Source organism: Falco naumanni, chromosome 3 (genome assembly GCF_017639655.2).
Source record: "Falco naumanni isolate bFalNau1 chromosome 3, bFalNau1.pat, whole genome shotgun sequence".
Lineage (NCBI taxonomy): Eukaryota > Metazoa > Chordata > Aves > Falconiformes > Falconidae > Falco > Falco naumanni.
In genome coordinates this window covers 27684665-27705661 of record NC_054056.1, presented here as the reverse complement: position 1 = coordinate 27705661, position 20997 = coordinate 27684665, and the positions used below count along the sequence as shown (strand labels likewise).

General features: G+C 45.3%; 1 protein-coding gene across 5 annotated transcripts in view; it reads left to right on the top strand.

Annotated features, from left to right (window-relative positions):
* RREB1 (ras responsive element binding protein 1) overlaps positions 1 to 20997 on the top strand; it is a 125772-nt gene that overhangs the window by 96389 nt on the left and 8386 nt on the right. For all 5 annotated transcript variants that reach the window (XM_040586829.1, XM_040586830.1, XM_040586831.1 and 2 more), the window contains 2 exons: positions 2274 to 2463; positions 4250 to 6992. In XM_040586829.1, coding sequence (XP_040442763.1) covers positions 2274 to 2463; positions 4250 to 6992 — 2933 coding nt within the window. The remainder of the gene's footprint in view (positions 1 to 2273; positions 2464 to 4249; positions 6993 to 20997) is intronic.

Sequence of the window (20997 nt, the reverse complement as noted above, 5' to 3'; positions counted from 1 at the left end):
ATGAGGCCACCTCCCCACCGTGTGTGAGGGCTGGCTGCTTGCTGAGGAGCGCTGCCTCCTGCTCAGCCCAAATCCTGGGGGTACCGTGGCAGGTGCCAGCTCTCCCAGTACCTCTGTGGTCCAGCCGATGGTATAGCTGTGCCTGCCCCATCACACACAAAGGGATACAGCCACTGCATTGGGTTGCTGGTCCAGGAGAGGCCAGGCACATCAGGAACCCCAGCACTACCTCAAAGACACCCTGAAGTGAGGGTCTGTGTCCCTCTGCAGAGCAGCTGGCCCCACAGCCCGCCAGCAGTGCTCCTGGTGGTGCTGGAGCATTGCTTGCAAGCCCTTGTTGTCTGTATGCTGATGTACCAGGGGGAGTGTGCCAGAAGTGCTGCTTGCTTTCACATGAGGCGTTCTCGTCGCCTCTAAAAAAGAATTTGTTTCAGTAGCCTGCAAGTTCTTCAGGTGACTGCTCTAACCCTTTTAATGCCTTCCTTCCCCCAGTGGCTTTCGTGGGTTTGTGTTTTTGTTGTCGCTGAAGATGAAAGCTTTGCCTCGTGGAATAGATGATGCCAAGTGAGCTGGAGGAGAGCCGTAGATCCTGACGCTGGAGGAGTGCTGTGTGTTGGCATTCCACTCCCCCACCCCCTAACCAGAGACTGTAACAGACCTCTTTAAGGAAACGTTTGCTTTGTAAATAGCATTGGTTCTTTATTTAATGGAATGCAGGGACTATGGTAGTAATAATTATAAAGGTAGGATGCAAGGAATTGACAGGGAGAGAAAACAGATTAAACCTCCAGCACATAATGTTTATGTCCCCAGCCTTCTGGGTACCGTGATAACAAAGGCCATGTTACATATACTTCACACTTGCTTCTTTCACCACTCGGAGACTATGAGTCCAGTTGCTTTGTGGGTGACTTGGTTATCTCTTCATTTTCAGGGAATAAAAAAGGTCTGTGGAAGTTTATGTAGTGATAAAAAGAACAACAATGGGAGTTTGTTAGGGACAGGACAGGGAGGGGGTGGTTTCAGGATTTTGTCAGAAGTAATTTCTAATTGCAGGATGTTTTTTTAATGAGTAGGCACATGTCCTTTTCCTTGATGTGGAGAGCGAAGACAGTATGGGGAGAACTAAAGCAAAGGGAGGCGTGAAAAACTCCTAGTGCATATAATAATCTCACTGACAAAATCTGACTGCTTCACATTCACTGGTGTTTGCTTCTGTGAGACCCATGGCTTTGGGTGCGAGCTGGAGCTGTAACCACAAGGAACCATGTGGAGTGAAACTGCGTCACTTTTTGAATGCAGAGTGGACACGACCTCTCATGCTGCAGAGCTCTCAAATCCCAGATATTTAAAAGGCGGTAGGCTTGTTTGTTGACATGTTGGCCAGATGTTGCTGCATAGTCCTTACTGCCTGCAGCATAGCTGCATTTCCAGTACCTTTGATTGTTTAACGCAAGTCTACTTTTTGTGAGAAAGTTTTGTTTAGCTGAATTTTGGATTTGAGAACTTAAGAAAAACAAGAAATCTTACCAATAAAGTGTGGGTAGGAAAAGGAATTGCTTCTGCATTTTTCTTTGGGGAACATCGTCTTGAATGGGGTGTATGAGTGTCGGAAGTGTTGAATGTGGTTCAGGTCTTCCTCCTCTGACCCTCCTTCCCTCCAAGGAGCACAAGTTAAAACAGTATATTTCTCATAACAACTTTAAGAAAAATCAGTGAAAGTTTATGGAATAGTAGCGCAGAGAAAATTCTTACATGGGTATTTGAGTGGTGTGCAGTAGTATGTTTTTAAGCAGTAGTTAAAAAAGGTGCTATTTATACATTTCCAGCTGCTTGCTACTTAGGTCTGATTTAGCCTCTCCTTGTCACTGATTTTTTTAAAATGTCTTTTATTTTAATAGTACATTTTAGTAAAAATGAAATGATGTAAAGTCACTGAAATATTTTATGTCGGACAATGGGAAGGTTGTCAGAAGGCTGTGATCTCAGCTGCCACTTTGCAGTCTACCCACATGGAGCGTGCAGTTCTCATGTGCTCTGTTCTTTAAATTTCCAGTGAACTTAATAGCCAGAAACTGGTAGAAAATGACTGTGATTGAAATGGCCTTTCTGTGGTAATAGCAGTTTGACACACTGTAGCTTTGCTTTGTGTTTGGCAGGTTCTTGGTATCGTGGGGTGAGAGGAAGGAGGCTGTCCTAATGTAAGAGGAATGCTAGGTCTTAAGCTTACAGCAGTCAGTAAGTCATTTCGATTTTATTCCTTCCCTTTCCAGGTGTGACATCTGTTGTATTACCTTTCGTACTCATCGGGGCTTACTGCGCCATAATGCAGTTATCCACAAGCAGCTTCCCAGAGATGCCATGGGAAAGCCTTTCATTCAGAACAACCCTTCGATTCCAGCAGGCTTCCACGACTTGGGATTCATGGACTTCTCCTGTAGGAAGTTCCCCCGCATTTCTCAGGTACTCTCTGTTCTTCATAGCTTAAGGTACCAACTGATAAAGTACGTATTTTCTGTATTTGTTGACTCTTCCTTGATGAGACAGAGACTGGATGTAGAATATTTTGTGGAAAGCACATTACCACTGTCTCTGTAGGCTTCAAACACTTTCTGCCTTTCCTTTTTCTTTTTTCATCTGAAGAATATTGGGGTTGATTTTATTCAGCATTCCAGTGGGTAACTGTTGGTGTAATCATCTATAAAAATATTTAAACAAAAACTTTGGTGATATTAGATCCTTGCCCTGTCCAGCGTGCCCAGTAGTTCTCTCCTTCCCAAAACCATCCCACATCTAAAATCAATAGGGAGGACATATATAGTAAGGAATACATGATTTTAGTTTACCGTAAGAAGTTTGTAGTTGTGGTGTGAAAGATTTTATCTTCAAAATTACCTATCAAAAATTCAGGTCACCTTACTAAATGGTGACCTCTTCGGTGATTACTTCACAAAACGTTCCCAGGCACCTTTCCACTATGTTCCTTACGTGAGGTCTGAAGATTTTGCACCTTTGAAAGACAGTGGCTGGGGAAGGGCAGGCAAGTAGTCCGTAAATATTTTTCTGAGAGGCGTAAAGCTTTCTACTGGATGTTATTTTTCCTCCCTCTGTCAAACCTTGTCAGCCTTAGTTAGTTTGGGTCTGGATGAAGCTACTTTTCTGTTTTTAAAAAAACAAATAAATAAATCAACAACACAATCCAGCAGGACCATGCTTATTCAGTATCTGCACTTTTCTTTTACTTCAATTAAAACATTGATTTCCAGCTCTCCTGACTGCAGGGTGGTAGACCTGAAATTTGCTGCTTGGCCCCGGGAGCATGTAGGTCATTTTGTAACTCTAGGAGGGTTTCGGTGTGAAATTTACAAAATCAGAAGAAGAAAAAACTTTTAAAACAACTTGATTTTATTTCTTTTGTAATTATTGTCAGACATTTAAACTTACTAAGGGATTTAAATGTTGGGACTTTGCTTTTGTAATGATTTTGCATGCCCTGTGAGGCGAGTCCCACGAAGTATCTGAACAAAGTGTGTAGTGTATATAAAGGTCTTGCCAGCCCTCTACTTAATCACTTGTGCTCTTCTTTGATGCGGAACCTTTGCAACATGTGAGCTGTCTGGGTAGCATTTAAAGACAGCATTTGGATCTATGATCCTTTTGAGGGGCAGGTAAAAAATCCGTTTGTGAGCTTAGTATTTTTCTTGGGAGAATAAATGTAATCAGACTTCACTAAGCAAAAGCCTTTCTGCTTTGGGCTCTGCGCTTCATTGATTTGCTTTTGGGGGATATTATTTTGGTTGATTTATGTTGTTTTGCCTTCTTCGATGCCTTTTTTTTTTCCTCCTCTCCTCCTGGTTTCTTTGTAGTAGTAAAGCTAAAAGAGGTAGTCTTACTGCCCCGCTTACTGAAGTTTGCTGTATAGTCTGCTGAGCCTCTTGTCCTGTCAGTGAAGTGAGAGAGGTTTCTGGAAGGGAAGTTCAGGATGGAAAAGTATCCGAGTATCTGAATAGCCCTCTGAAGGAGTTTGCCTTTATAGAATGGAACTTTTGGAAAATCAGCCCCTAATTCAGATACACCATGTAGGTGACTAAAAGCTGCGGAGCAGGAATATCTCCACGCTTGGTAGGTGGTGGCTGCTCTAAACTCCTTAACTTGGGCATTGGAAAAGAGTGTGAACTGTTTGTGTTTTGTAGTGGCATGTCATGCCTTTCCAGTTTGAGTTGTCTAAGTATTTTCACATGTCTTGCAGGTCTGGTGTGAAACGAATTTGCGAAGGTGCATCAGTGACTTCCATCAGTTTATTTGCGAGATGTGTAACAAGGCATTCCCCATGCTTTCGGCGCTCGAACTGCACATAGAAACCCACATGATGGATCAGGGAAAAGACAAGCACAAGCCACAGTCCACGAACCCACCTGGCGAGAACCCAGACCAGAAAGCCTTCATGGCATCCTTGGGCCTACAGTACACCAAAGACATCAAGCCTGTCAAGCAGGAGGACAATATACAAGATGAGGTCCAAGAAACGCGGCTCAGAGCACTGAAGAGTAACCTACCTCAGGAACCTGGCAGCACCGGTCTGCTCAGCCTCTCTCCTCTGGAAGCTGCCTCTATGGGAGGGTCATTTTCAGTCCTTCCCCCAACAAAAGAAAACATAAAGCTCCTCTCACTGCAGCCTTTCCAGAAGGGTTTTATCATCCAGCCTGACAGCAGTATTGTGGTAAAACCCATCTCCAATGAGTCTGCCATTGAGCTGGCAGACATTCAGCAGATCTTGAAGATGGCTTCTTCCGCTCCTCCTCAGATCAGTCTTCCTCCACTTTCTAAGGCACCTTCTGTCCCTGTGCAGTCCATTTTCAAGCATATGCCACCACTGAAGCCAAAGCCTTTGGTAACGCCCCGAACAGTCGTTGCAACCTCTACGCCGCCTCCTCTTATCAGTGCCCAGCAAGCCTCCCCTGGCTGCATCAGCCCAAGCCTCCCACCTCCCCCTCCGAGGCTGATCAAGAACTCGGTGGAGTCCTCCTCCAACTCTCACCTACCCCAGCCAGGAGCCAAATCAAGTCCTTCCTCACAGTTGCTCCTCCAACCCAAAGTAGAGCCTTTAACTCAGCACGAGATGAAGACACAACTGGAGCAGGACAGCATCATTGAAGCTCTCCTGCCTCTGAGTATGGAAGCCAAGATCAAGCAAGAGGTCACAGAAGGAGACCTCAAAGCCATCATTGCAGGGGCAGCGAACAAGAAAGCCCCAACCATGAGGAAAGTTTTGTACCCCTGCCGTTTCTGTGACCAGGTGTTTGCCTTCTCTGGTGTCCTGAGAGCTCACATCCGTTCTCACTTGGGTATTTCCCCGTACCAGTGCAACATCTGTGACTACATCGCAGCTGACAAGGCAGCGCTGATCCGGCACCTGCGGACGCACAGCGGGGAGAGGCCTTACATCTGTAAAATCTGCCACTACCCGTTCACAGTGAAAGCCAACTGTGAGAGGCATCTGCGAAAGAAGCATCTCAAAGTGACCAGGAAGGATATAGAGAAGAACATCGAATATGTCACCAGCAATGCTGCAGAGATGGTGGATGCCTTCTGCTCCCCAGACACTGTGTGCAAGCTGTGCGGCGAGGACCTGAAGCATTACCGGGCTCTCCGCATTCACATGAGGACGCACAGTGGCTGCCAGAAGAAGAAGCCGTTTGAGTGCAAGGAGTGTGGCACAGCCTTTTCAGCCAAGAGAAATTGCATTCACCATATCCTCAAACAGCACTTGCACGTGCAAGAAAGGGAGATCGAGAATTACATCTTGGCGGTGGACTGCAGCGCCCAGGAAGGCCAGACGGACCCTTCTTTATTGGAGGACAGCACTTACATGGACCGCAAGCCCATGACGCCTTTCTTGGAGCCACAAAACGGCTTCTTGCTTGGGACATCGTCTCACGTTCCCATCAAACTTGAACCTGCAGGCAACTTCCCGATGGATTTTGACGAGCCATTGGATTTCTCTCAGAAGAACAAAAACCTGAGTGCTGTGCAAGTGAAGCAGGAGAACCTGTTTGGCTCTTCTCCCCTGTCCCTCTACGATTGTTCCATGGAGCCTATCGACCTGTCCATCCCCAAAGCCCTGAAGAAGGATAAAGACGATGTCCCATGCGAAGCCAGGAGTCAAGAGTTGGCTGCTGCTGGGAACAGTGATAAAGCCTATAACTGTCTGCAGTGTCCTTTGGTTTTTGGTGCCAATGGAAGCTCAGAGAAAAACAGGGGTGTCAGGCATCCCCAGCCACTGAAAGGTTCGTTGCATTTGACTGTCCCGATCATTTCCCCGGCTCTCCTTGGCAATTCTGCCTTGCTGAGACCCTTGAGGCCTAAACCACCACCGCCACCACTCTTGCCAAAGCCTCCAGTAACTAAAGAGCTGCCACCGTTGGCTTCCATTGCACAGATCATTTCATCTGTGTCTTCTGCTCCTGCTTTATTGAAAACGGAGGCTGCAGACACCAGTCCCAAGGCAGTGAGCAGCTCCACTGGCTGTGACAAATCAGGGAACGCCAAAGCAAAAGTGACAATCGTGACCGCTGTTCAGAGAGACTCCAGCCTGCCCAGTGACCTGACTCAGGCATGTGATCCAGAGCAGTCTCCCATTGCCGATGCTGGGTTGACTAAGAAAAGAGGTCGAAAGAAAGGAACAAAAAATAAGCCTAAACTTAGCAGTGGTGTGGACCTGGAGTCAAGTGGGGAGTTTGCTAGCATAGAGAAGATGCTGGCTACCACAGACACTAATAAATTTAGCCCATTTCTGCAGTCCACTGACAATTTCAAGGAAGAAGGCGGCAGAAATGGAATGAGTGAGGATGAGAAGGAAACTGCTGAAGATAAGCTGCTGAGAGGGAAGAGGAACGCTTTTTCAGACTGCCTGCAAAATATCCCTTGTCCTTACTGTCCTCAAGTCTTTCCATGGGCAAATTCCCTGCAGCGGCACATGCTCACTCACACAGGTAAGAGTGCCTTGTGCTCACAGTGGATTGTAGACCCTGGGGAATGTTCCTCATGGAAAGGCTTCTCCATGGGAGGAGTCTATCTTTTGTGTCCTCTCTCTGATACCTGAATGGGTATTCTTTGTTATTTTGCAAATCCCTAGTTGCTGTTGTTGTATAGTGATGGTGGTAAATTTTTCAGTAGTGGAATAACCTCTGTGCTTTTGAGTATTGGGGGGGGGGGCAAATTGAACTGCTAAAACCCATTTGACTTCAGTGGCATAATTTAGCCTACCTGGGAAAAGACTCTGGTTTCAGGTGTTCTGTTATTATTGTCTTATCTCAGAGGTGAACGTGTGTGTTGAATATTTCATTGTGCCTTACATGGTTTGTTTGGCTGCTTCCAGTTGCTGTTTGTCTGCATCAGTAATGATAAAAAGATCTATAAAGATGAAAGCAAATAAGTATAGAATTGTGGCAGGAAAATAAAATAATACAGCGTTTAGCTTTTTTTTTTTTTGTGGTGGCTTTTATTTGACAGATCAAAGGAGGAGGATGCAGCAAACATCATCCTGAGCATTACGTAGTTGCTTGGCTCTAGGAAATGTTTCTTCTGAGTGCTAGACAAGTAAAGGTGGGCTTATGCTCTAAGGTGTGGGGATGTGTGTGAAATTCTTAATATTGTGCCACTGTGTAAGTAACCTCAAACCTGATGTAAACAAAGGAGGAACTGGGGAGGGAGATTTATTCTAGGTTTGGGGTTATTTTTCATTCTTCCCTATAAAGGAAATACTGCGTTGAATGCTGTGCTGATTTGGAGTTCACTCCTTTTTCCACCCACACTGTAGTAAAGTAATTAGTAGATTCTCATCCTGCTTGGAGAGAGAGAGGACAGAGCACTAGTTGCTGTTGCTCCCTTTTAAGTCAGTTACAGTTGTCGATACTTCTTGCTTCATTATGCGTTCTCAACTCCTGGTGTAAAAAATAAAAGTTAGGGATATTTATAAGAAATTTAGGGGACTTGAGTACAGCCTGATAAAAGATAACTTTGGTTTTTTGAAGGAATTGATGTTTCCTGAAGCAACTGATTCATGCCTGTGCTAAAGAGGGAAACCTGAAGAGGTAAAAAAGGTTAGCTAAGAGGTTTAAAGGGAATCTGAGCTGTGGAGCAGTCCCTATTACAGTTTGCTTTGGGTGACATGAGGACATAACTTGCAAGGTATCAGTGCAACAGTAAGGCTATTGTTTTCTGGGCCGCAGAGAACAAATTATTTCATGTTATTAAGCATACAGTTTACTTTCAGTGGTGAAGGAGCGCTCTTTATTCGTATCAATTGTTTTCTAACACCCTGCTCTCCAAAAAAAATATATAGTTACCGAAGAACTGTTCATGAGACAGAAAACAATAGAGAGGCTTTTCCCAGACTAAGAGCTTTGACCTGCTTATTGATGGCAGACTTCCAAGGTAGCAGTACTGGTGTAAACCCTTAATGAAGACAGGAAAATGCATTCGGCCTGGAGTTACACTGGTAAAACTTGTCTCCCCTACGACCACTGGGCTTGGAAGGAGACACCATCCTTTCAGAAAGCCTGTGCTGCAATCCCTACAAGGAAGGCAAGCAACGGCGGCTGTGGCAGGGCTGGATCCTCAGTGCAGAGACAAGATTTTTGGTGATCCTACGACAGTGGCAGTAATCGGATTCCAGCTGGTGTGCTCTGGCGATGATAATACTGAACTCTTTTTCTAATCATCATAGGAGCAGTGTTAAAGGAGACTTGTTGCTGGAGGACCACCCTACAGCAAGTTTTGACTGGCCTTGGGGCATCTGCTTTCAGGTGACACTAGCACTCTTTCTGGACTGGGAATTAACAGCATCTCCCCTGCGGCAGCAGTGTAGATGAGGCTTAATGAAGGGGAGAAGGAAGGGTAAGCTAGGAAGGTAGAGGAGATTAGGCCAGGGAGGTGGTGCCAAAGCAAGTGTTTAGGGTGCATTTGGGTGGACCGAGCCCTGTGTTTTTGTGGTGAGTGTCAGGTGCTGGTGGCATGGGAGGAGTTTGGCAGCTGCATGGTAGATAACAGCAGTTTGTTGGGTTTGCGTTCTGGGTGGGCGAGTTGGTTTTCTGATGGAGGCATCTGCATCATAGTGCAGTGCACCGTTCCTGTCCCTAACTACTGCACAGGCAGTGACTTGTTAGATAGCTCTGGTTTTTGAGTGGAGTTAGGAAAAATTCTATTCACTAATCATGTTGTAAAGAGAAAAGGGGAACTTTACTGTCTGGGCTTGATGGTGGCTCCCTGACCTGGGGAGAGAAGGGGCCAAGATGTTGATGTGGATGGGACAGATTAGAGTCCCAGTGATCTGCTTCCAAAATGCATGTGTTGGGTATCTGCTCCATAGGGAATCACTGCAGGCAAGCTGGTCCATGCTTCTAGATTCTGTAGTATGCTGCTGTCAAAAAACAAAGGCAGTCATTTGAGCTCAAAAGTGGCAACTAGCTCTTCTCCATCCGTTTGTAGGGAAGTTGTTACTGGAGTAAATTTATCTTAAGTGGTCTAAGCTAATAATTGAGTGAACGTGGCTGAGGGAAAGGTATATAATTCTGAGCTTTTAAGTAGTAACTATATATTACCAGTTCTAAACTGTATTTATACAGACAGGAAAATACTTTTGCAAGTGTGTCTCTCATGTTCAGTAATATTTTGATGTGGAGGACTCCTATGTGGTGTCAAGATCATACTTGCCTTCTGTGAAAGTGCAAAAACGCACATGCTACCAGTTACCTACATCCCTCACGCAACCAAAAGTCTCACTTGTGAAAGCTTTCACCCTGCTTATTCTTGCCTCAACACCACTGTGTGTTTTTTGGTTCAACAGCATTTCCCTGAAGAAGCATACACCTTCCTCGCTGTTTTTTATTTTAATGCAAAGCTCAAGTGGGGCATTGGGAATTTGGCATAGCTTGGTTTTATAATGTGTTTAACATAGTACCTGTTTTGTTTGAACATGCTGGAACACTTGCTTTCAATACTTTCTTTCTCTTCATGTCTTTATTGTTTAATTTACTCTTCTGTGTTCAACTCAGTTTGCCTTTCTTTTTTGCTCTTTTGTCCTGCTCTTGACTTTTTTCATTCTCAGAGCAGCGAGTAAGATGTGCCCTGCAGGTGGTGCAGTTAATTTTGCTCCTTTTATGACACGTGCATCAGACTAGGTTCAGTATAAAATTAAAATAATGGTCTTTTTTGGCCTTTAGTTTGTTGTAGACAACTTACATCTGTTTGCAAAGAATCGCTTACGGATATTTTCAGAGTCATACTGCAGGATTATTTTTTGTAGAAAGTGAGAATTAATGGCAGAGGAGGGGGTTTTATTTTTGTTTTGTTTTGCTGTTACAACAGGAATTGACTGGGCAAGAAAAGATCTATAAACAAAACAAACAGATAAATAAATAAATAGAATACAGTTACACCTAGCCCATGAACCCAAATGTTTCCTGCTGATTGGAGGACACAAGTCTGGGAAAAAAAAAGGACTGGAGGCACTTTTATTCTTTGTTTTCATGACTTAAGTGAAATTGTAGACATCTTTACAGCATTTGTCCTTACCAAGGCAAGAATGTATTTCCACTAGGACAAGAACGGCAGGAGATATCTTAATTAAGGAATGATCTTCTTGGGTGTTGTGATTATTTAGATGACCCTTTATATTGAAAAAGATTCCCTTCAAATGACTGGCTTCCATGAAGTGTCCAGCCTAGGCTAGCCTTGCTGTGCTGCTAACCAAATTTTACAGTATATTCTGAGTCAATATGTAGGCACAGATTTATTTTAATCCAGCCTATGACCATTCTTATGGAGAAAGTTAATAAAATATCAAATCATGTTGCACTTAAGCTGACTGTTTAGGTTACCCTCTAGTGAGTAAGTATATTTTATCAGAAGAGCAGTTGCCTTTAAGGGACAACATAGGAAGCAGAGAATACTACTTTTTTGAATTATTTTTTTGTGCTTTTGAAGGTGACTTTTTTGGAAAGCAGTCTAGTTTCCATTTGGGAATAGGACTGTAACTGGGTGGGAGGATTGAGTTTGTACAGTGAACAGGATTTTTGTTTGGGTTTTGGGACCTCCAACTAGGATGTTTGTGTGGAAAGAAAAATATCTTGTCTGTTTTAAGTTTTGGTCTGTGTGACAAATACTAGGTTGATACGAAAGTTGTGAAGGCTGAAAATATGAGAAAATTGTGACCTGAGATGCAGGTTGAGTTTCAAGTAATTAATCCCCAGCTAATCCTGTCATTGCATGCTTGAAAAGAAATGTGGAAAGGAATTGGGCTATCATGAAGCAAAAGGATTTCTGCTCAACTTTGAAGTTCTGTTTTGTATTTGCATTGTGAATGAGGCCAAATAAAAGTGCAGAAAGTGGTGGTATTCGTAACCATAAATTTATGGTTGACTTAGCAGGCTTATAAAAAGAAAGAGTGACTTGAAAGCATACAAAAAACAGTGCCTTAATGCTTCTATAAAGTTGTGTTGACACTGGAAGAAAATTAAGAGAAAGAAACAGCGCCTGAGATGTCTGTGAGATGCGGGGAATCCCTTGTATTTGTTGAGATGTTAATTAGAACAGAAGCAACTTGTTCTTTAGTTTAAAGATTAAGTGAGAAGATTAAAGTGAGAAGCATATCCACAACGTTGTATCGAAGAAGCTGCTGGCTGGGGGGTGGGGAGGGAGGCAGTGTGTATGTGTGTGTGTTTGGGGGTGAGGTGGCAGGTGTGACAGGAGCTGATCTACAAGTAACTATCCTCACAATCTCTTTCTTCATCACAAGGGTGTCTTGCAGGACTGCTTTCCATACGGCTCTGCATGATCCTGGCTTTTCTTTCAACTCGTCCTGTGCTCAATCCCTTCCCTTGTTCTCGTAATTTCAGTGAATTACAGACATGAAGAACTTCCTCCTGTAGGGAAGTAATTGATTGCTTATTGAACATATGGGGCTTGATTCCACTGAAATCAATGGAAAGATGCCCTGTGGCTTTGATGGAAGTTGTGTCAAATTCACATGGGTGATAGACATCTCAGGAGAGAGCCTACAGTGTTGAGGAGCTTGCAGTCAGGGATTTGTAGCTGGTCACCAAGCAGTAAATGGCGAAAAGGAAAAGAAAACCAACAAGTAGGTTTTTTTTATTACATGTTAGAAAGACAGATAGACATACTTTATTCTTGTGTTAGGCCAGAAGCCCTTCCCCTGTCAAAAAAGCCTTGTCTTTTCTACCAAATCTAACAGAATTTGCGCAGACCTGGAGTTGCCAGCTGCTGCCTGAAGAGAAGTGTGCTTATCCCCCAGTCTGAGGAAGAGGATGCTGGATCTCACAGTGGCACATGCAGTTTTCCCCAGTTGTTCAGAACAGCAAGCCCAAGTTTGTGTTTGGTCGGACTGAACACTGCGGGCGAGCCAAGTGCAAGGACATGAGAAGTGCCCTGCCACATTAGAGCAGTGGTACATGCGGCCAAGTACTTGCGCCTGGGATGGTAGGACGTGCTATTTAGGGTGAGCGTGTGGGCCCGGCCGCTTCCTGTGGTCTGTTCCTCTTCATGCTCTATCAGCATCCACAACTGCTGCTTTAGGGCTGTGTGTTAGAGGGCACATCCCTGTCTGCTCCCTTTGCTACCTGTTTGTGGACCTGCTGTCTGCAAGTCTCTCGATTGCTCTCTGAACCTGCTGATGCTGTCTGTCTCCAACCTCATCTGGCATCAAGCTCCAGAAGTTCACTACCTGCTGTGTAAGGAACTATTTTTTAATCTGTTTTCAGCTGATCCCCCGCTAGTTTCAGAGAGTCCCCCTTAGTTCCAGTTTTGCACGATATTGTGAGTTGCAGTTCTGTGTGTGCCTTCTCAGCTACCTTAATAATTTGTAAACCTCAATTATAACATCCCCTCCTCTCCAAAATGAGAAGTCTGAGCTTTTCTGGTGTCTCCTTGCAGGGCAGATGACCCATCGCTTGGATCAGGTTTGCTGTGTGCCATCTGCAACACATCTGTCTCCTCCCTGTGGCATGGAGACCAGAAGTGCACACACCACCTGAGACAAGGGCACACCAGGGCTTTACACAGCATCGAAGGGACACCCTTGGTCTTGCTCTCAATACCCTTGCTCATGGTACCCAGTGTTTCTTGGCTTTAGTTTGGCTGCTGCTGCAGGCCAGGCTGGTGTCCTGGAGAGCTGTCAGCAATGGCTCTGAGACCTCCTGCCTGAATGTACCTGCCAGTAGCACATTCAGCATCATATAGGCACGTTTTAGATTATTTTGCCAGGGGTGTTTTACCTTATATTCATCTGCATTGAAGCTCACCTGCCCTCATATCGCCCCCTCTGTTTTAAGAGTTCAGCAGCGAAGGAGACCGTGAAATCACTCAAGGTTTTGTTGTAGGCAGGCGAGTGCATTTAGTCAGAAAGGACAAGCTGACATGAAACCAAGGGTGAGCGTAGTTGCTCAAGGCTTTTCTGTGCCGACCAAATGGGATGGGTGCAAGAAGGGAGCTCAGCAGATGGTGGTACGGGTCCCTTGCCTGAAAAGTGTTTGCACAAGGGAGCCATTGCTGTAAGGTGTTCACACCTCCGGGAGAGACAGGGTCACTTTGTGTCCCTTTGAGTCGGTTTCAGGGGACAGTTGTTGAAGTAACAAACCTAAAAGCAGCAAGAAGTTGGCTCTGTGCGTCAGGGTAGCTGAAATTATAACTGAGTTGTTACTCTCAGCCTCAGAGTAGCTGCCGATTAGACTGCACAGAAGTGTGCACAAGATTTTCCTCTTACATTTCCAAGCTCCTATTTGTTTGGGAAAATCTGCTGTCTTCCCAGCCTTTCTCATCCTTTCTTCTTCTTTTAATACGGCAGGTTGCCTTGCAGTGATTCAAATGTAGTAATACAGGTCTCGGCACTAGTTTGGCATTAAAATCTGCCACGCTGGGGACATGTTACGACGTGATTTGATCTTGCCTATCATGAAGAGCCGAAGTTGCCTTGTTACCATGTAACAGCCTGTAACTTTACAGGGCTGTAGCACAGTATCTGGGGTGTCACGTGGGCTCATCCTGCCTCTGCAGACAACAGAAGGCTGCAGCGTGAGAGAAGACGACTCATGTTATAACATGATCCCCTCGCAGAACAAAAGTCTGTAGAAAGGGCTCTGAAAGTGCTCACCTCTGACCGTCTTCATGGCAGAATGAAACTAAAATGTCCTGCTTGGGCCTGTGGAAAACTTTCTTGGTAGTCAGAGGGATCCTGATGGAGCTGAGCTGGGCGGTGGGAGGCAAGCGTTTCTAAAGCTGCTGAGATGAGCGCTGGCGCAGCACGTAGGATGGGTAGGACTTCGGTGGAACGTAGATGTTGTTCTTAGCAGCCAGCACTGGGCTGGTCAGAGTGGTTTGACCTGCCCCCAGCAGACAGAGCCCTGGGCCATGGTTGGATAACACAAAGCACTTCTTGGCCATACTGGCTCGACCTGTTTCCAACTGTTCATCCCCACAGCTGTAGCTGACCCAGCTGACCAAAAAAATGAGAAGGGCAGGGGGAGGGACCGGCAGGAACTGAGATCGGTTCCCGGACCTGGCTGGCGGTGCGGGCCTAAAAGAGCACATTGATGCAGCTGAGGTGTGGAGCTGGCAGCATCTCCTGGGAGGTGCTGGGGCTAGATGCTGTTGAAACTGGCTTTGCTGTCAGAAGCTTTGTGTCTTCAAATAGCAGCTTCAGACAGCAAGGAAGGAGCCCCGCTCCTATACTGTTCCAGTTACCGCGTGCGCTTTGTAACACAGCTCGGTGTTTCTAACTGGCTTCATCAAGTGGTGTTTAATCATGGTCCAAAATCATTCAACAGCTGTGGACTTGTGGTCTCCCTCCATTGTCCCAAGAAAAACGGATTTCAAAATCAGTGGAAGTAAATTAACAATTTGAAACTGTGGCTTAGTTTAAAATGGGGTCATTTCTCATTTTACGCTGGTTTTAGCATGTGTGTGAGTAGCGTGCCTGGCATTCACATACAGAGCCCATGTGAGGGCTGTACTTGGAAGTGGGTAATTACCCCAATTTTCACTGTGTGCCAGAAGGAAAGGGAATGAAGGGAGATGCTTGTGTGGTGTTTGGTCAGCCATAAACGAAGCAAAGCTTTAGGACGAGGTGTAAGACAGGAAGTGCAATTCAATAGAGTGTCACTGGGACCAAGTTTATAGAGGGTTTCTTTTGGTCTTGTCTTAAACCAGAAAAACCCAGGATGGTGGTTTTCAATAGGGTTCAGAGATGAGGAGGCTGTCTGAGTGATGGGGCTCGTGTGTATCCTTGCTACGTGCAGAGGAATATGGAATGTTCTAAAGAACCTGAAGCAAACTGAGGACATCTCGCCCAGTTTGCAGCAGTGAGACCAGGGGAGACCTGTACTGGCAGGGAAGCATACAATGAATACGTGAAGCAACTTAATGAATCGCCCACTTTCATCACATTAAAAGCAGCCCTGCCTTTGTCTCCTTAGGGCTTTCTGAATGCTCCCTTCTTGCAACGAAACAGAGTTGATGGAGGAGAAATGTGGGATGGGAATGGGGTAAGGGATTATCTCTTACGTAATACAGACTTTGCTAAGGAAAGATCCCTTTCTTAAACAGGCTTGTCCCTAACGTGAGAGGGTTGAACACAACTTCCCTGTGCTAACTAGGCAAATATTGACAAAGTAAGTACACTCAACAGTGAATTTTCCAATTAGTGTTTAGCAGAATTCATCTTTGCTCTAGATATCTGCCACTCTGTGATTCCTCCAGAAATCATGTGAGCCCTGGGTATAGTGGGAGACTTTTTGTTTTTCAAAACGGTTCTAGCTGTTTGTATCTCTGAATTAAATTTCCTAGAGGGCAAAGGGCTTGAAACTGCATTTTCAGTGTCAGGCAGAGTTTAACAGCTGCTCCAGAGCTGCAGCTTAGGATAAAGCAAGAGTTGCTTACCACTGAGATTGGCCTGAGCATTAGAGCTGTTGTTTGGAGGATGGTGAGGAGATGGTATAAAACTTGCTGATTGTATTGCTGGCTCTACATCAAACTGCCTTGCTGCTGAACGGTGGAATTCACCATAAGCTGAAAGTCTGGGTTCCCCCACCCACCCTGCGTCAATGCTGGTTTCTACTTGGTAGGTGCAGTCAGAGCTAGTCACGAACACTTCAGCTGCTCTCTTGCAGGTACTGGGGAATCATACCTTGTGCCAAAGGCAAAAAATGGGGTTTTTTTTCCAGAATTGTTTTTTCTCCTTTTCCCTCTGATATACTCAGTTTAGTTTACTGTAAACAGTCCTTTTCTATCTCAAATGTTTTCATTTCAAAAGGCATGCAGGTATGACCAAAGCTCCTCAACTGTGGGCGATGGGCGAATATTTAACTTGTGTGTGTACATGTGATGCAATGAAGGTGGCTAAATTCTAGTGTTTAGAGTGATTACAGTAAAAATGGACAAAGATAACCCCTAATGTTCTGCAAGTTGACTCGGCAGGTTGGAAAGATGTTCTCCAGTTCGTGGGGTGGAAGTAGGAGCAGCATTATGTGAGTGGGTGCGAAAAATCCCAAATTTACTAGGCTGCTACCACCTAGTGGTGGCTGCATCTCCTGTAAAATACAAGACTAGCTGAGGTTATTTCAGTTAATGGAGGAAAAATAGTAAATTGTTGGCTCATCTGACTGATAATGCCAACTACTTGTACAACACCCATTTCCCGTGCTCTGTCTGCTCCAGTTCTGAGCATTACTTATGTGATGGGTTTTCTGACACTTCTGTTGCGATGTCAGGAATGTTTGGCAATAAACACTTGCTTTAGTCACAAAATAGATTCAAGTACAACGCCCTGTTTTATCTAATAACTCCTTAGCATCTCAAGCTCCACTCTCTATTCCACCGTAGTTCCAGGAAAAACGAAAACCATGGGAAAACAGAAATCAAACCAGCAACCTGCCCACCTTGATCTGTATCTGCGCTTCTATCTGAAACTCTCCACATTTGGTGTTTCTTGGTAATTTGGTTTGTATATGCAGGAAAGCAGTTTACTCCTTTTTTTTCTTTCTTTCTTTCTTGCCACCTATAAAAGATTAAGCAGACCCTTTTGACTGAGCTGACTGAAAACTGCAACTTGAATTGTAAATAGACTTCAGCAAAACAGTCTTTTTCTTTCCACAGTTTGAAGGAAAAATGATTTTGGCTACAACTATATAGTGGTTTCTTTCATGCAAGCGGAAAAGTTTTTGGATTCTCAGATGGAGTCCTTGAGGTTTTGCTTATGAATATATCTCCTGAGAAGTTTGTTTTTTCCCAGGAGCTGATGAGGCAGCAGCTGAGCTACCGCTGGTTGTTTCATGTTGCCTTCCTCTGTATGTCCTTACCTCCCTGCTCATCTCCTGTCTCTGTCTGACGTTGCCCATGTTCTTTAACATCAGTGTCAGAATTGACATCATGAAATAGTGTCACCACCTTATCTTCATTTCAGAGGAGTGACACAAACTCTACTTGTCTGTGACAACGTAATGTATTCTGCTCCCATGGTTGCTGAAGAAGTGGCAGTGGGTGGGAGCCTTGGCAGGCGGATCTGTCCGCTCCGGTCCTCTTGACTCGTGTAGTGTAAATATCTGTGGGATAACAGATGGACCGGCAAGCATTTTACAACCTTAGTAAGTGAAAGATGGGAAAGGGGTGAAGGCGCCTTTCCTGAGCACCCTGCTTTCCTCACCGCCTGGACGCAAGTGACTTCTCTGCACCATAAATCAGCAAAATTCTGGAAAAAGGAATTACTCATCTGAGAGGAGCCTGGCCTCGTTGGAGGCATGTTTGCTCAGGTCTGAAGGCTCAGTCAAAATCCTTCTCCTTGTGTAAGATGTAAGCCTGCTGGAGTTACATGGCCAGCAGTGTTTCTATTGCTGCAGACAGTCATGTAAATGGGGAAAAAACAGTAGCGTAGGCCAAGCCTAACCTCTGCTGGAGTGGATGGAGTGGCTGCCAGTAGGAGACTACCCTTCCAGCCATCCCTTGCACTGTGGGAGAAACCCAGCACCAGACCTGGCACAGCTGTCTTCACGACCGTCGTGTTTCCCACACGCCTTCACGGCTCCGCTGCTGCTCTTCCAGTTCATCTGCAGCAGAGCTGGGCTGATTCTCACCCATCCCCAAAGAGCCAGGGTTTGTGCAAAGCAGCTCACTTTTTCACCAGCTGCAAAACCAACCACGCAGGTTGGGGGTAACCACAGAGCAGCTTCAACTAGTCAGGAACTGCCGCTTTATGATATGCATGAAGTTTCATAAGGGACCTGTGAAACTCCTTCTTGACAAAGGAAACGGCAGGTCTGGTTTGTGCAGGTAAGAAGGAGGAGCGCTCACCCAGGCACGTACGCGTGTCAGCACGTTCCTGGCCACGTCCCTACTGAGTTTTAAATGTGTTCGTTCAGGGGGGGCAGGCTGGCTTCGGAAGAGAAAGTCTGTGTACATCCGTGCTCCCAGGGTCTGAAGTGGTCTTTGCCCTTCGTGAAGGCACATTATTTAAACTCCGCATTTGTTTTTCTTGATGTTGACCTCATCTGCTTGCCTGTGCTAGTAAGACGGCATCACTTACCTGTGGACCACCTACCCCCTGGAGTGTTTCTCTCGTGCACAGGAAAATGTAATTGCAGGCCAGCCATACGAGAACAGAATAGCAGCCGGGAAGGGGCCCAGGGCACAGAAGAGAGGAAAAAAGGAGAGAGAGTTTGGGTATGATTCACTGAAGGATGAATATACTATAAGAAAATTAATATATTTTTGGAAATACTCTAAGGAGAAGAAGAAAAAGTTAAGGAAAATTACGGGGAAATAGGAAAATCATTTACGGTATATGATGTGTTGAATGTAAAACTTGGGACTTTTGCATTTGAGAGGTTTAAGACATTCTGGTTTGGGCTTGCTCTTACTGAGTTCTACCAGTGTATATTGCCCTTGTTCACTTTGCTCCTGATATTTCCAACTCATTCTGCATCTGTTCTCTTCAGTTTGGTCAGCAAAGAGTTACAAAACATCTCTCTGGGTACATAAAAGAGGAGCTCTCTCCCTCTTGGTCTCCTCCTGCTTTTCACTCCTCTCCAGCCTAACAGAGCTCACATGGTTTCCTGCCCTGCTCCCTAATGAACCTCCTCGGTGCTGCGTTTGCAATTTTTCTTGGTCCTAATGTGCATCTTCTTGGGGGGCCATTTGCTGGCCTCACTGGGGATGAGACCCGGTGGCCCATTTCTGCTGGGAGGTGCCTGCTTTGCTGGGGAGGAGCACCGATGGCAGAGGTACAGCAGCTGTTCTGGGTGCTTTCTGTTGGTGTCACTTCAAGGTCTTTGCACCTCAGGCCCACTTTGCCACTCCGTTTTTGTCTCTTCATCCATTATCCACTGATGTGCCTTTGTGATGGTAGCAACCAAAGGCGGCTGGGGAGGAGGCTCTTCCCTGTTGTTTCCTTCCCTCCTGCCCTTTGCCTAAAGGCAGTGGTGATTACAGCATCACTTCAGTCCAGCATAAACCTGTGCTCCGGTGAAAAAAGACCCTGTGTGAATGTTGGGGCCATCCAAGGGCTGGGGCGGGAGTGAGTCGCCAAGGAAGGACAAGGACCCTTCTGGCAGCAGTGGGGAGTCGCATCGGTGGCCGTTAATCCTTCCTTTCATCCCCGCTCTTGGGCCAAGGTGAGCCACTGCTAGTAAAAGCCAGATGTGCTCCTCCTGTCCCCAGACACGGTGTGGGGAAGAAGGTGGCAGGCAGGAACCCGTAGCTGTGCTTCCTTTTTAAACATCTCCCCTGTGTGGAGCTCGCTCCCTTGCCTGTGCAGGCAGCTGTGCGTCCCGGCTACCTGTGTGTAAGCAAGAGCACGGTGTGTAGTCCTGGCTACTCATATGTGCCTGGCTCCAGTTTCTCTGGGTAGCGGAGCAGTGCTTCCCCTTAGTTATTACGCACCAGCATTTCAGCTTGATTTTTACAAATGGCCTCTTTTTGTTCATAGTAGCTTTCTTTTCTTTTTCTTCCTTTGCCTTAATATAGCCAAGAGATAATCAACGAGTCAAAACACAAAATTCAAATGGAGATTGGGAGGGCATTTGTAGGTGACCTTTGTTTTTCAGATGCCCACAATCTCAAATTCTGTAGCATTATACACAGATTATGGCTCGGTTGCATGTTTTAATGGGCAGATAATTAGATGAGCAATTAACTTCGTGGAAAGTTTTTGTGTAATCCATGCTGTCTATGTAAATGGACCTGTTTTGATTAAAAGGTGAGATTATTTTTTTTGACAGGCCACTTCTCCCCCTTCTATCCCCCCCAAGAAAAAGTGTATTGAGGATTATGCTCTATTAAGTGATTGTTCACAATTCCTAATGCTGCTAAGCTTTGACATTTGTTTTAATGGCCATTTGTTATCACTTGTGTGAGGAGATAGGGTCAGTGCAAGTCATGTTGTAAGACTGCATTTGAACCACTAAATGCCTGAGAACTATCTTCTTATCTTCTGTCATTACTCCTTCCTTATGAAAAAAGCCTGTAATAGGAAATCTAAGCAATTTGGAGACAAACGCATGTTGTGCTGTGTCAAATGGAGAACTTAAACTGCTCTACTAGAGGTTCTAAATCCCTGTAGTTACTCAGCAGCTATCGGGCTTGCAGATGAATGCTGAAATGCATGGTAGGTTGTGCGCTCCCTTGGCTCTCTGCTGTCAGCAAGAAGGAGGTGGGGTGGAGGACTTAAAGCAAGGGAAGTTTCAACTTTCAGAAAGCACAGCTTGCAAAGTGTGTGTCCTGGAACAGTTGCTGGAAAGTGGCACTGGGGATGCAGTTACATGCCATGCATCATCGTCAGCTTTGGCCTCTAGATCCAGTCCAGCTAATTTCCTATTTACACATTCACTGTTTTTATAGACTTGGAAGGGACACGCCTCCAGCCCTTTGTTCTCCTTAAGCGCTAAGCACCTTATCTGTTCTAATTTTTTGGACACATGTTATGTCTCTTCAGCA